The 12,277-nt window shown below is 48.7% G+C and overlaps 1 protein-coding gene across 10 annotated transcripts in view; it reads left to right on the top strand.

The window, feature by feature from the left end:
• Nucleotides 1-12,277, top strand: part of ATXN2 (ataxin 2) — a 381,295-nt gene that overhangs the window by 186,045 nt on the left and 182,973 nt on the right. For all 10 annotated transcript variants that reach the window (XM_063964383.1, XM_063964388.1, XM_063964386.1 and 7 more), the window contains 2 exons: nt 9,592-9,789; nt 11,881-12,065. In XM_063964383.1, coding sequence (XP_063820453.1) covers nt 9,592-9,789; nt 11,881-12,065 — 383 coding nt within the window. The remainder of the gene's footprint in view (nt 1-9,591; nt 9,790-11,880; nt 12,066-12,277) is intronic.

Below are 12,277 nucleotides of genomic sequence, written 5' to 3'. Positions count from 1 at the left end.
CGACGACTTGTCTTCTGTTCCTAGGGATGATCCTGGACCCAGTCCAGAAAAAGGTGTTTCTCCCGGAGGAGAAAGCCAGGGAGTTATCCGAGCTAGTCAGGAACCTCCTAAAACTGAGCCAAGTCTCAGTGCATCAATGCACAAGGGTTCTGGGTAAAATGGTGGCTTCCTACGAAGCAATCCCATTCGGCAGATTCCACGCAAGAACTTTCCAGTGGGACCTGCTGGACAAATGGTCCGGGTCGCATCTTCAGATGCATCAGCTGATAACCCTGTCACCAAGGACAAGGGTGTCCCTCCTGTGGTGGTTGCAGAGTGCTCATCTTCTAGAGGGCCGCAGATTCGGCATTCAGGACTGGGTCCTGGTGACCACGGATGCCAGCCTGCGAGGCTGGGGAGCAGTCACACAGGGAAGGAATATCCAGGGCTTATGGTCAAGCCTGGAGACATCACTTCACATAAATATCCTGAAGCTAAGGGACATTTACAATGCTCTAAGCTTAGCAAGACCTCTGCTTCAAGGTCAGCCGGTGTTGATCCAGTCGGACAACATCACGGCAGTCACCCACGTAAACAGACAGGGTGGCACAAGAAGCAGGATGGCAATGGCAGAAGCTGCAAGGATTCTTCGCTGGGCGGAAAATCATGTGATAGCACTGTCAGCAGTATTCATTCCGGGAGTGGACAACTGGGAAGCAGACTTCCTCAGCAGACACGACCTCCACCCGGGAGAGTGGGGACTTCACCCAGAAGTCTTCCACATGATTTAAAAACTCGACAGGTATTGCGCCAGGTCCAGGGACCCTCAGGCAATAGCTGTAGACGCTCTGGTAACACCGTGGGTGTACCAGTCAGGGTATGTGTTCCCTCCTCTGCCTCTCATACCCAAGGTACTGAGATTGATAAGATGGAGAGGAGTAAGCACTATATTCGTGGTTCCGGATTGGCCAAGAAGGACTTGGTAACCGGAACTTCAAGAGATGCTCACGGAGGATCTGTGGCCTCTACCTCTAAGAAGGGACCTGCTCCAGCAAGGACCCTGTCTGTTCCAAGACTTACCGCGGCTGCGTTTGACGGCATGGCGGTTGAACGCCGGATCCTGAAGGAAAAAAAGGCATTCCGGATGAAGTCATCCCTATCCTGATCAAAGCCAGGAAGGATGTAACCGCAAAAACATTATCACCGCAATTGGCGAAAATATGTTGCGTGGTGCGAGGCCGGTAAGGCCCGACGGAGGAAATTCAACTGGGTCGATTCCTACATTTCCTGCAAACAGGAGTGTCTATGGGCCTGAAATTGGGGTCCATTAAGGTTCAAATTTCGGCCCTGTCAATTTTCTTCCAAAAAGAACTAGCTTCAGTCCCTGAAGTTCAGACGTTTGTAAAAGGGGTACTGCATATACAGCCTCCTTTTGTGCCTCCAGTGGCACTTTGGGATCTCAATGTAGTTTTGGGTTCCAAAAGTCACATTGGTTTGAACCACTTAAATCTGTGGAGTTAAAATATCTCACATGGAAAGTGGTCATGCTGTTGGCCCTGGTGAAGTGGTCTGATTCGTATCTGTAGATGCACCAGGTAATTTGTCGGTCACCACAGGGCAGGGTTTCTCTTCTGTGGTGGTTGCAGCCATCCAACATATTGGCGGTCGGAGCTTTGAGATCCAGGATTGGATTCTCGTGACCACAGATGCCAGCCTTCGGGGCTGGGGGACTATTACTCAGGGGGCAGTGTTACAGGGCAGGTGGTCAAGCCTAGAGGCCTGCCTTCCGATAAACATACTGGAACTCTGTGCGATATACAATGCTCTGCTGTAGGGGGCTCATCTGCTCCACGGTCAAGCCATTCAAGTTCAGTCAGATAATGCCACAGCAGTGGCATACGTCAATTGACAAGAAGGAACGAAGAGCAGGGCCTGCATGCGGGGAGGTATCAAAGATACTTCTCTGGGTAGGACGGAATGCGAAATCGGTGTCTGGCCTTTTCATTCCAGGAGTGGACAACTGGGAGGCGGACTTCCTCAGTCGTAACGAGCTCCACCCAGGAGAGTGGAGTCTCCATCCGCAAGTGTTTCGGATGCTAACGGATCTGTGGGGATGTCCGCAGATCGATCTGATGGCCTCTCGACTCAATAACAAGCTTTACGTGCTATTGTTCCAGGACTCTGGCAGTGGACGCGCTGACAACACCGTGGGCTTACCGGCTAGTGTACCTGTTTCCTCCAATTCTGTTGCTCACCAGGTTTCTAAAGAGAATCAGAAGAGAGGGAGTACAGGCAATTCATATTTCCCCCGACAGTCCTCGAAGAGTCTGGTATGCGGATCTTCCGGCCTTGGCCATAGAAGACCCCTGGGCACTTCCACTACGGGAGTATCTCCTTCAGCAAGGGTCGTTCCTCTACCCGGACTTGCTGTGGCTTTGTTTGACGGCATGGCGGTGGAGCAGAACATTTTAGCTAAGAAGGGTATTCCTGAAAAGGTCATTACCACCATGGTTCAAGCCAGGAAGGCTGCCACGCCGACGCATTATCACCATATCTGGAAACTATAAGTCTCCTGGTATGAGAGCCGAAGGTATCCGTCTGAGGTCTTCAACCAGGGGCGCTTTTTGTGCTTCCTACAGGCTGGTTGGGCTCCATAAAGGTCCAGATCTCAGCCTTGTCCATCTTCTTCCAGAAGATATTGGCTCCTTTGCCTGAAGTACAGACGTTTCTGCAGGGTGTCCTTCGCATACAGCCTCCCTTTGTGCCGCACACTGCTTCTTGGGATCTCAGTGTGGTTCTGAAGTTTCTACCGTCCTTTTGGTTTGAGCCTCTGGTGTCTGTTGAGGAAAAATACCTTACGTGAAAGACTGTAATGCTCTTGGTCTTTGCTTCCGCTAGGCGTGTTTCGTAACTGGGTGCGTAGTCCTTGATTCCCTACATGGTCTTTCATGCGGATAGAGCTGAGCTCAAGACTCGTCAGCAGTTCCTGCCAAAGGTGGTTTTTGCATTCCACCCGAATCAGGCTATTGTGGTTCTGGCGGCTTCAGCCACTTCCTCTCCCCCGGAGTCTTTGGATGTGGTGCGAGCCCTGAGGATTTACGTCAAGAGGACTTTTGCTGTCCAGAAATCGGATTCCTTATTTGTCCTCTGATGCTCACAAGAAAGGTCTGATTGCTTCCAAGCAGTCCATTGCCCGTTGGATTAGGCTTACTATTCAAGATGCCTTACCTGTTTCTAGGTTTATCAAGGCCCACTCTACCAGGTCTGTGGGTGCTTCCTGGGCGGCTGCCCGGGTTGTCTTTGCCTTGCAACTGTGTTGGGCCGCTACCTGGTTAGGTACAAACACCTTTGTCAAGTTCTACAGGATTGATACCCTGGCTACGGAGGATGTCCAATTTGGACAGACTGTTGCAGGCGTCTCCGCATGATCCCACCCGTTCTGGGAGCTTTGGGACGTCCACATCGTAATAAGTGTCCCCAGTATCCCTTATGGATGTTAGAGAAAAGAGGATTTTAATTACCTACCGGTAAATCCTTTTCTCGTAGTCGATAAGGGATACTGGGCGCCCGCCTCTCTGCTTTAACTTTTTCCCGTAAGTTATTGTTGTTGTGTGAAGTTATTGTCAGCGGTTTCTGTTTTCACTAGCGGTTGCTAGTTTGTTGTTTTGCTGTGTGCTGGTCCGTTAATCTCACCACTTGTGTATTGTCAAGTTTCCTCCTCTCAAGTATCTCCATCTCCTTCGGGCACAGTTTTCCTAGACTGAGCTGTGAGGGAGGGCATAGAGGGGAGGAGCCAGCACACCCTGTTTTAAGAAATTTAAAGTGCACCGACTCCTTTGTACCCCATCGTAATAAGTGTCCCCAGTGTCCCTCATGGACTACGAGAAAAGTATTTTACGGTAGGTAATTTAAATCCTTTCTCTAACGTCCTAAGTGGATGCTGGGGACTCCGTAAGGACCATGGGGAATAGCGGCTCCGCAGGAGACTGGGCACAAAAGTAAAAGCTTTAGGACTACCTGGTGTGCACTGGCTCCTCCCCCTATGACCCTCCTCCAAGCCTCTGTTAGATTTTTGTGCCCGAACGAGAAGGGTGCACACTAGGGGCTCTCCTGAGCTGCTTAGTGAAAAGTTAGTTTTAGGTTTTTTATTTTCAGTGAGACCTGCTGGCAACAGGCTCACTGCACCGAGGGACTAAGGGGAGAAGAAGCGAACTCACCTGCGTGCAGAGTGGATTGGGCTTCTTAGGCTACTGGACATTAGCTCCAGAGGGACGATCACAGGCCCAGCCATGGATGGGTCCCAGAGCCGCGCCGCCGGCCCCCTTACAGAGCCAGATACTGAAGAGGTCCGGGAAATCGGCGGCAGAAGACGTCCTGTCTTCAATAAGGTAGCGCACAGCACCGCAGCTGTGCGCCATTGCTCTCAGCACACTTCACACTCCGGTCACTGAGGGTGCAGGGCGCTGGGGGGGGGGCGCCCTGAGACGCAATAAAAACACCTTAGATGGCTAAAAATACATCACATATAGCTCCTGGGCTATATGGATGTATTTAACCCCTGCCAGTTTTTCCTTAAAAAAGCGGGAGAAAGGCCGCCGAGAAGGGGGCGGAGCCTATCTCCTCAGCACACAAGCGCCATTTTCCCTCACAGCTCCGTTGGAGGGAAGCTCCCTGGCTCTCCCCTGCAGTCCTGCACTACAGAAACAGGGTAAAACAAGAGAGGGGGGGCACTAAATTTGGCAGATTAATAATACAGCAGCTATATAAGGGAAAAACACTTATATAAGGTTATCCCTGTATATATATAGCGCTCTGGTGTGTGCTGGCAAACTCTCCCTCTGTCTCCCCAAAGGGCTAGTGGGGTCCTGTCCTCTATCAGAGCATTCCCTGTGTGTGTGCTGTGTGTCGGTACATTGTGTCGACATGTATGAAGAGGAAAATGGTATGGAGGCTGAGCAATTGCCTGTAATAGTGATGTCACCCCCTAGGGAGTCGACACCTGACTGGATGGTCGTATGGAAGGAATTACGTGATAGCGTCAGCACTTTACAAAAAACTGTTGACGACATGAGACAGCCGGAAAAACAGTTAATACCTGTCCAGGCGTCTCAAACACCGTCAGGGGCTCTAAAGCGCCCGTTACCTCAGATGGTCGACACAGACCCAGACACGGACACTGACTCCAGTGTCGACGGTGAGGAAACAAACGTATTTTCCAGTAGGGCCACACGTTACATGATCACGGCAATGAAGGAGGTTTTGAACATTTCTGATACTACAAGTACCACAAAAAAGGGTATTATGTGGGGTGTGAAAAAACTACCCGTAGTTTTTCCTGAATCAGATGAATTAAATGAGGTGTGTGATGAAGCGTGGGTTTCCCCCGATAAAAAACTGCTAATTTCTAAAAAATTATTGGCATTATACCCTTTCCCGCCAGAGGTTAGGGCGCGTTGGGAAACACCCCCTAGGGTAGATAAGGCGCTCACACGCTTATCAAAACAAGTGGCGTTACCGTCTCCTGATACGGCCGCCAGCTGATAGAAAGCTGGAAAATATCCTAAAAAGTATATACACACATACTGGTGTTATACTGAGACCAGCAATCGCCTCAGCCTGGATGTGCAGTGCTGGGGTGACTTGGTCGGATTCCCTGACTGAAAATATTGATACCCTGGACAGGGACAGTATATTATTGACTATAGAGCATTTAAAGGATGCATTTCTATATATGCGAGATGCACAGAGGGATATTTGCACTCTGGCATCAAGAGTAAGTGCGCTGTCCATTTCTGCCAGAAGAGGGTTATGGACGCGACAGTGGTCAGGTGATGCGGATTCCAAACGGCATATGGAAGTATTGCCGTATAAAGGGGAGGAGTTATTTGGGGTCTGTCTATCGGACCTGGTGGCCACGGCAACGGCTGGGAAATCCACCTTTTTACCCCAGGTCACCTCTCAGCAGAAAAAGACACCGTCTTTTCAGGCTCAATCCTTTCGTCCCCATAAGGGCAAGCGGGCAAAAGGCCACTCATATCTGCCCCGGGGCAGAGGTAGGGGAAAAAGACTGCAGCAGGCAGCCTCTTCCCAGGAACAGAAGCCCTCCCCCGCTTCTGCCAAGTCCTCAGCATGACGCTGGGGCCTTACAAGCGGACTCAGGTACGGTGGGGGGTCGTCTCAAGAATTTCAGCGCGCAGTGGGCTCACTCGCAAGTAGACCCCTGGATCCTGCAGGTAGTATCTCAGGGGTACAAATTGGAATTCGAGACGTCTCCCCCTCGCCGGTTCCTGAAGTCTGCTTTACCAACGTCTCCCTCCGACAGGGAGGCGGTATTGGAAGCCATTCACAAGCTGTATTCCCAGCAGGTGATAATCAAGGTACCCCTCCTACAACAGGGAAAGGGGTATTATCCCACGCTGTTTGTGGTACCGAAGCCGGACGGCTCGGTGAGACCTATTTTAAATCTGAAATCCTTGAACACTTACATACAAAGGTTCAAATTCAAGATGGAGTCACTCAGAGCAGTGATAGCGAACCTGGAAGAAGGGGACTATATGGTGTCTCTGGACATCAAGGATGCTTACCTCCATGTCCCAATTTGCCCTTCTCACCAAGGGTACCTCAGGTTTGTGGTACAGAACTGTCACTATCAGTTTCAGACGCTGCCGTTTGGATTGTCCACGGCACCCCGGGTCTTTACCAAGGTAATGGCCGAAATGATGATTCTTCTTCGAAGAAAAGGCGTCTTAATTATCCCTTACTTGGACGATCTCCTGATAAGGGCAAGGTCCAGGGAACAGTTAGAGGTCGGTGTAGCACTATCTCAAGTAGTGCTACGACAGCACGGGTGGATTCTAAATATTCCAAAATCGCAGCTGATTCCGACGACACGTCTGCTGTTCCTAGGGATGATTCTGGACACAGTCCAGAAAAAGGTGTTTCTCCCGGAGGAGAAAGCCAGGGAGTTATCCGAGCTAGTCAGGAACCTCCTAAGACCAGGCCAAGTGTCAGTGCATCAATGCACAAGGGTCCTGGGAAAAATGGTGGCTTCTTACGAAGCGATTCCATTCGGCAGATTCCACGCAAGAACTTTTCAGTGGGATCTGCTGGACAAATGGTCCGGATCGCATCTTCAGATGCATCAGCGGATAACCCTGTCTCCAAGGACAAGGGTGTCTCTCCTGTGGTGGTTGCAGAGTGCTCATCTTCTAGAGGGCCGCAGATTCGGCATTCAGAACTGGGTCCTGGTGACCACGGATGCCAGCCTGAGAGGCTGGGGAGCAGTCACACAGGGAAGAAATTTCCAGGGCTTGTGGTCAAGCCTGGAGACATCACTTCACATAAATATCCTGGAGCTAAGAGCCATCTACAATGCTCTGAGCCTAGCAAGACCTCTGCTTCAAGGTCAGCTGGTGCTGATCCAGTCGGACAACATCACGGCAGTCGCCCACGTAAACAGACAGGGCGGCACAAGAAGCAGGAGGGCAATGACAGAAGTTGCAAGGATTCTTCGCTGGGCAGAAAATCATGTGATAGCACTGTCAGCAGTGTTCATTCTGGGTGTGGACAACTGGGAAGCAGACTTCCTCAGCAGACACGACCTCCACCCGGGGGAGTGGGGACTTCACCCAGAAGTCTTCCACATGATTGTGAACCGTGGGGAAAAACCAAAGGTGGACATGATGGCGTCCCGCCTCAACAAAAAACTAGACAGATATTGCGCCAGGTCAAGGGACCCTCAGGCAATAGCTGTGGACGCTCTGGTAACACCATGGGTGTACCAGTCAGTGTATGTGTTCCCTCCTCTGCCTCTCATACCCAAGGTACTGAGGATCATAAGAAGGAGAGGAGTAAGGACTATACTCGTGGCTCCGGATTGGCCAAGAAGGACTTGGTACCCGGAACTTCAAGAGATGCTCACAGAGGACCCGTGGCCTCTACCTCTAAGAAAGGACCTGCTCCAGCAGGGACCCTGTCTCTTCCAAGACTTACCGCGGCTGCGTTTGACGGCATGGCGGTTGAACGCCGGATCCTGAAGGAAAAAGGCATTCCGGATGAAGTCATCCCTACCCTGATCAAAGCCAGGAAGGATGTAACCGTACAACATTATCACCGTATTTGGCGTAAATATGTTGCGTGGTGCGAGGCCAGGAAGGCCCCTACAGAGGAATTTCAACTGGGTCGTTTCCTGCATTTCCTACAAACAGGACTGTCTATGGGCCAAAAATTAGGGTCCATTAAGGTTCAGATTTCGGCCCTGTCGATTTTCTTCCAAAAAGAACTGGCTTTAGTTCCTGAAGTACAGACGTTTGTCAAGGGGGTACTTGCATATACAACCTCCTTTTGTGCCTCCAGTGGCACCTTGGGATCTAAATGTAGTTTTGGGATTCCTAAAATCACATTGGTTTGAACCACTTTCCACTGTGGACTTAAAATATCTCACATGGAAGGTGGTAATGCTGTTAGCCCTGGCTTCAGCCAGGCGTGTCTCAGAATTGGCGGCTTTATCCTATAAAAGCCCTTACCTAATTTTTCATACGGACAGGGCAGAATTGAGGACTCGTCCTCAATTTCTCCCTAAGGTGGTTTCAGCATTTCACTTGAACCAGCATATTGTGGTGCCTGCGGCTACTAGGGACTTGGAGGACTCCAAGTTGCTGGACGTAGTCAGGGCCCTGAAAATATGTTTCCAGGACGGCTGGAGTCAGAAAATCTGACTCGCTATTTATCCTGTATGCACCCAACAAGCTGGGTGCTCCTGCTTCTAAGCAGACTATTGCTCGCTGGATTTGTAGTACAATTCAGCTTGCACATTCTGTGGCAGGCCTGCCACAGCCAAAATCTGTAAATGCCCATTCCACAAGGAAGGTGGGCTCATCTTGGGCGGCTGCCCGAGGGGTCTCGGCTTTACAACTTTGCCGAGCAGCTACTTGGTCAGGGGCAAACACGTTTGCTAAATTCTACAAATTTGATACCTTGGCTGAGGAGGACCTGGAGTTCTCTCATTCGGTGCTGCAGAGTCATCCGCACTCTCCCGCCCGTTTTGGGAGCTTTGGTATAATCCCCATGGTCCTTACGGAGTCCCCAGCATCCACTTAGGACGTTAGAGAAAATAAGAATTTACTTACCGATAATTCTATTTCTCATAGTCCGTAGTGGATGCTGGGCGCCCATCCCAAGTGCGGATTGTCTGCAATACTTGTACATAGTTATTGTTACAAAAATTGGGTTATTATTGTTGTGAGCCATCTTTTCAGAGGCTCCTCTGTTATCATGCTGTTAACTGGGTTCAGATCACAGGTTGTACGGTGTGATTGGTGTGGCTGGTATGAGTCTTACCCGGGATTCAATATCCTTCCTTATTGTGTACGCTCGTCCGGGCACAGTATCCTAACTGAGGCTTGGAGGAGGGTCATAGGGGGAGGAGCCAGTGCACACCAGGTAGTCCTAAAGCTTTTACTTTTGTGACGCTCACTATACATGTTTTCATTGGTGTAACATAGTAGATTGAGCATTTATTTTTCCTTCTTACTTACATCACGATGTACTTATTTTTACTGATGTTTGCTTTTAAGCCTACATGTACAAGAAATCACATTTGTTTCACAACAGTGTACCATTGGAAAGGGACAATTCTGAAGAGTATTTAAAGAGGGAAGCTAGAGCTGCTCAAATAGCTGAAGAGATTGAGTCCAGCTCTCAATATAAAGCCCGTGTTGCCTTGGAAAATGATGACCGATCTGAGGAGGAAAAGTACACCGCAGTACAACGGAATATGTGTGATAGAGAAGGACATTCTGTGGCTAGTAGGTGAGGTAACCGTTATATGGTAATGGTTTGAGAAGTATGATTTGCATGAATTTAAGAGATTCATACAAATAGAAACCATCTTGGCTGGCAGAGAATACAAAATAATTGAAAACTCACTGTTTTGATCAGAAATTATTTCTTTTAAAACATTAAAATTAACACCATAAAATTGAATAAATGGGCATTAATAACTACCTGCAAGAGATAAACAGGCGGAATAGATTAAGTACTCTGGAACACGTATAGATAATTTACTGTCAATCTGTAAGAGGCAAGGTCCAAATATCCACAGGGTAGCAAGGGAGGTCAATTACTCGGATCCCTAGATGACACTGTGGCTAGGTTCCAGCAGCTGTCTACTTGTTTGTAAAGACTCAAAGTATCTGTCCCAGAGAGTCAGCTTGTCTGCACTGCCGGAGACCTCTCGCCTGTAAGGAATTATCAGTCTGTATAGCAGAAACCTGTCAGATGCAATAGGTTGGTATTGTGTTTCAACACTGCCTGGCTTATTTATTAAGGTTAAAGGGGGGTACACATGGAGCGACGTTTACTTAATTTCTAAGCAATCTGACTAGATTGCTTAGAAATTAAGTTCACATTGCTCCATGTGTAGGGGTGCCGACGATCGCCGCTGCTAGATTGGTCGGCTTGCAGGCACAATCTAGCAGGTCGCTCATTTCACCGCTGCCCCCCCCCCCCCCCCCAACCCCGCCTCCCTCACTCAGCACATTGCGTTGTGCTGAGGGGGGGGGGGGGGGGGGGGGGGGAGATGTGTGTTGAGCGACTCCCCTAAGATAACGTTGAAACTGCTCCCAATTGTGACTGCTGCACAGTGTCTTCTAGGTACAATTGTTAGTTGGCATTTCCTCTTTCATCCGTCTGGAGTACGCTGTGCTATTCATTACTTCTGGGTTAGAGTGTGGGCTATGGAGGTTAGGCGCAAGAACACTAAAAGCTGACTCTAACCCCTCCCACCTCCAGCAGTACCTCGGTCTAGTTTTTGTGCCTTGTAGAAGCACACTTTTTTTCTTTACTTCTAGCTTTTAGTTAGGTTTTATTTCTAATATGTTTGTTTGGTGTTTAGTCCCTATTACAGGCGATAAACACAACCATAGTGAGAATAGTTAGGATAGAGAGCTTCTGTGAGCTCCGTTTTCTCACTCTCTGCTGCCTCTGGATGGAGTCACTACACCGCTGAGGTCTCTGGGTCTTCCCTCTCACTGGGTCACAGAAACAGAGGATGCACTCGGTCAGGTAGGAACAGCCACAGCCTACTGGGGTAGCACTAGGCAGTGACCCTCTTATACACTTGTTCCCTGTGTGCATGCTTCAGCTAGCGCAGCTCTACATTGTTAGCTCTATCAGGCTCCCTGCGGTCTCCTATCTGTTTTTTTGTGTAGTGGGGACAGCACTTCACTTTGGGCAGGGAAGCGGCTAGTAGGAGTTTCCATTGTTCGGGTGCCATTTTCCCTCTCCAGGCTACCTCACAGCATAGCTCTGCACTGTTTTACTGAGAGCAGTATTTAGCCCACCAGCTTTGGCATATTACAAGTGATAAGTGATTTACTTGTCTGACTTTTTCAATGGGGTTTAAATCCTAGCTAAAACTGTGTGTTGGGGTGCCGGCGATATTGACAGCTGGCATACCGTCTGCCGGGAATACGTATATGTTACGTTTGTTAAAGGTGGTTTCCTCCATGCGGCGTTGCTAAACGTCGACTGAGGTTCTGCTGGAGGTGGGAGCGGTTAGAGGGGAGTAATCTTTTAGTGTTGTGACTAACCTCCCTAGCCCACACTCTTACCCAGAGGTAATGGATAACGCAGCATCCCACAGATGGATTCTGAGGAAGAGATTTTACGGTGAGTAAAAAAATCCTATTTTCAGTTTTTAGGTTTCGTTTTAAAGCGGTTTCTGCTAAACAGAGTTTTCAATTGATATTTTCTATTTGTATCTACTGTGTATTTAGAGTGTGACTACCTCGCATAGCTTCAGACAAACAGTAAATTAGCTTATTTTGCGCCTATTTATTTATTTATTTATTTTTTAAAGAGATTCATGTTTGTTCATTTTTACTCCTCTCCCCTTTATAGAGAAAATAAGTATGTTCCACCTGGACAGAGAAGTAAAGATGGCATGTCATGGAGTAGCCACAGTGCAAGACAAAATTCCCCAAGAATGGGCCAATCTGGATCGGGGCCTATACCCTCAAGAACTGGATCCCATTCTTCAGAGTTCAGTCCTAATTCTGGATCTGACCAAAGAGTAGTTAATGGAGGCAAGTCTCACAAATCCTACTTACCCTTATTTAATTTGTTTCAGGCCCATTGCTAATGCTCTAGCTGGGTTAGAGGCAAGTTGGTAAGTGCCTATCAGATTATCACGTATTTTTTGTAAAAAAATTTTTTAAGAGCAATGTTTTCAAATTATTTTCAAATAGACTGGTGTTTTAAATCTGCTACATTAAATTAAAGCAATTGGAGTGAGCTG

Source organism: Pseudophryne corroboree, chromosome 1, assembly GCF_028390025.1.
Source record: "Pseudophryne corroboree isolate aPseCor3 chromosome 1, aPseCor3.hap2, whole genome shotgun sequence".
In the NCBI taxonomy this organism is placed as follows: Eukaryota; Metazoa; Chordata; class Amphibia; order Anura; family Myobatrachidae; genus Pseudophryne; species Pseudophryne corroboree.
Note: the sequence above shows the minus strand (reverse complement) of the source record. Positions and strands in the feature narration are given on the sequence as shown.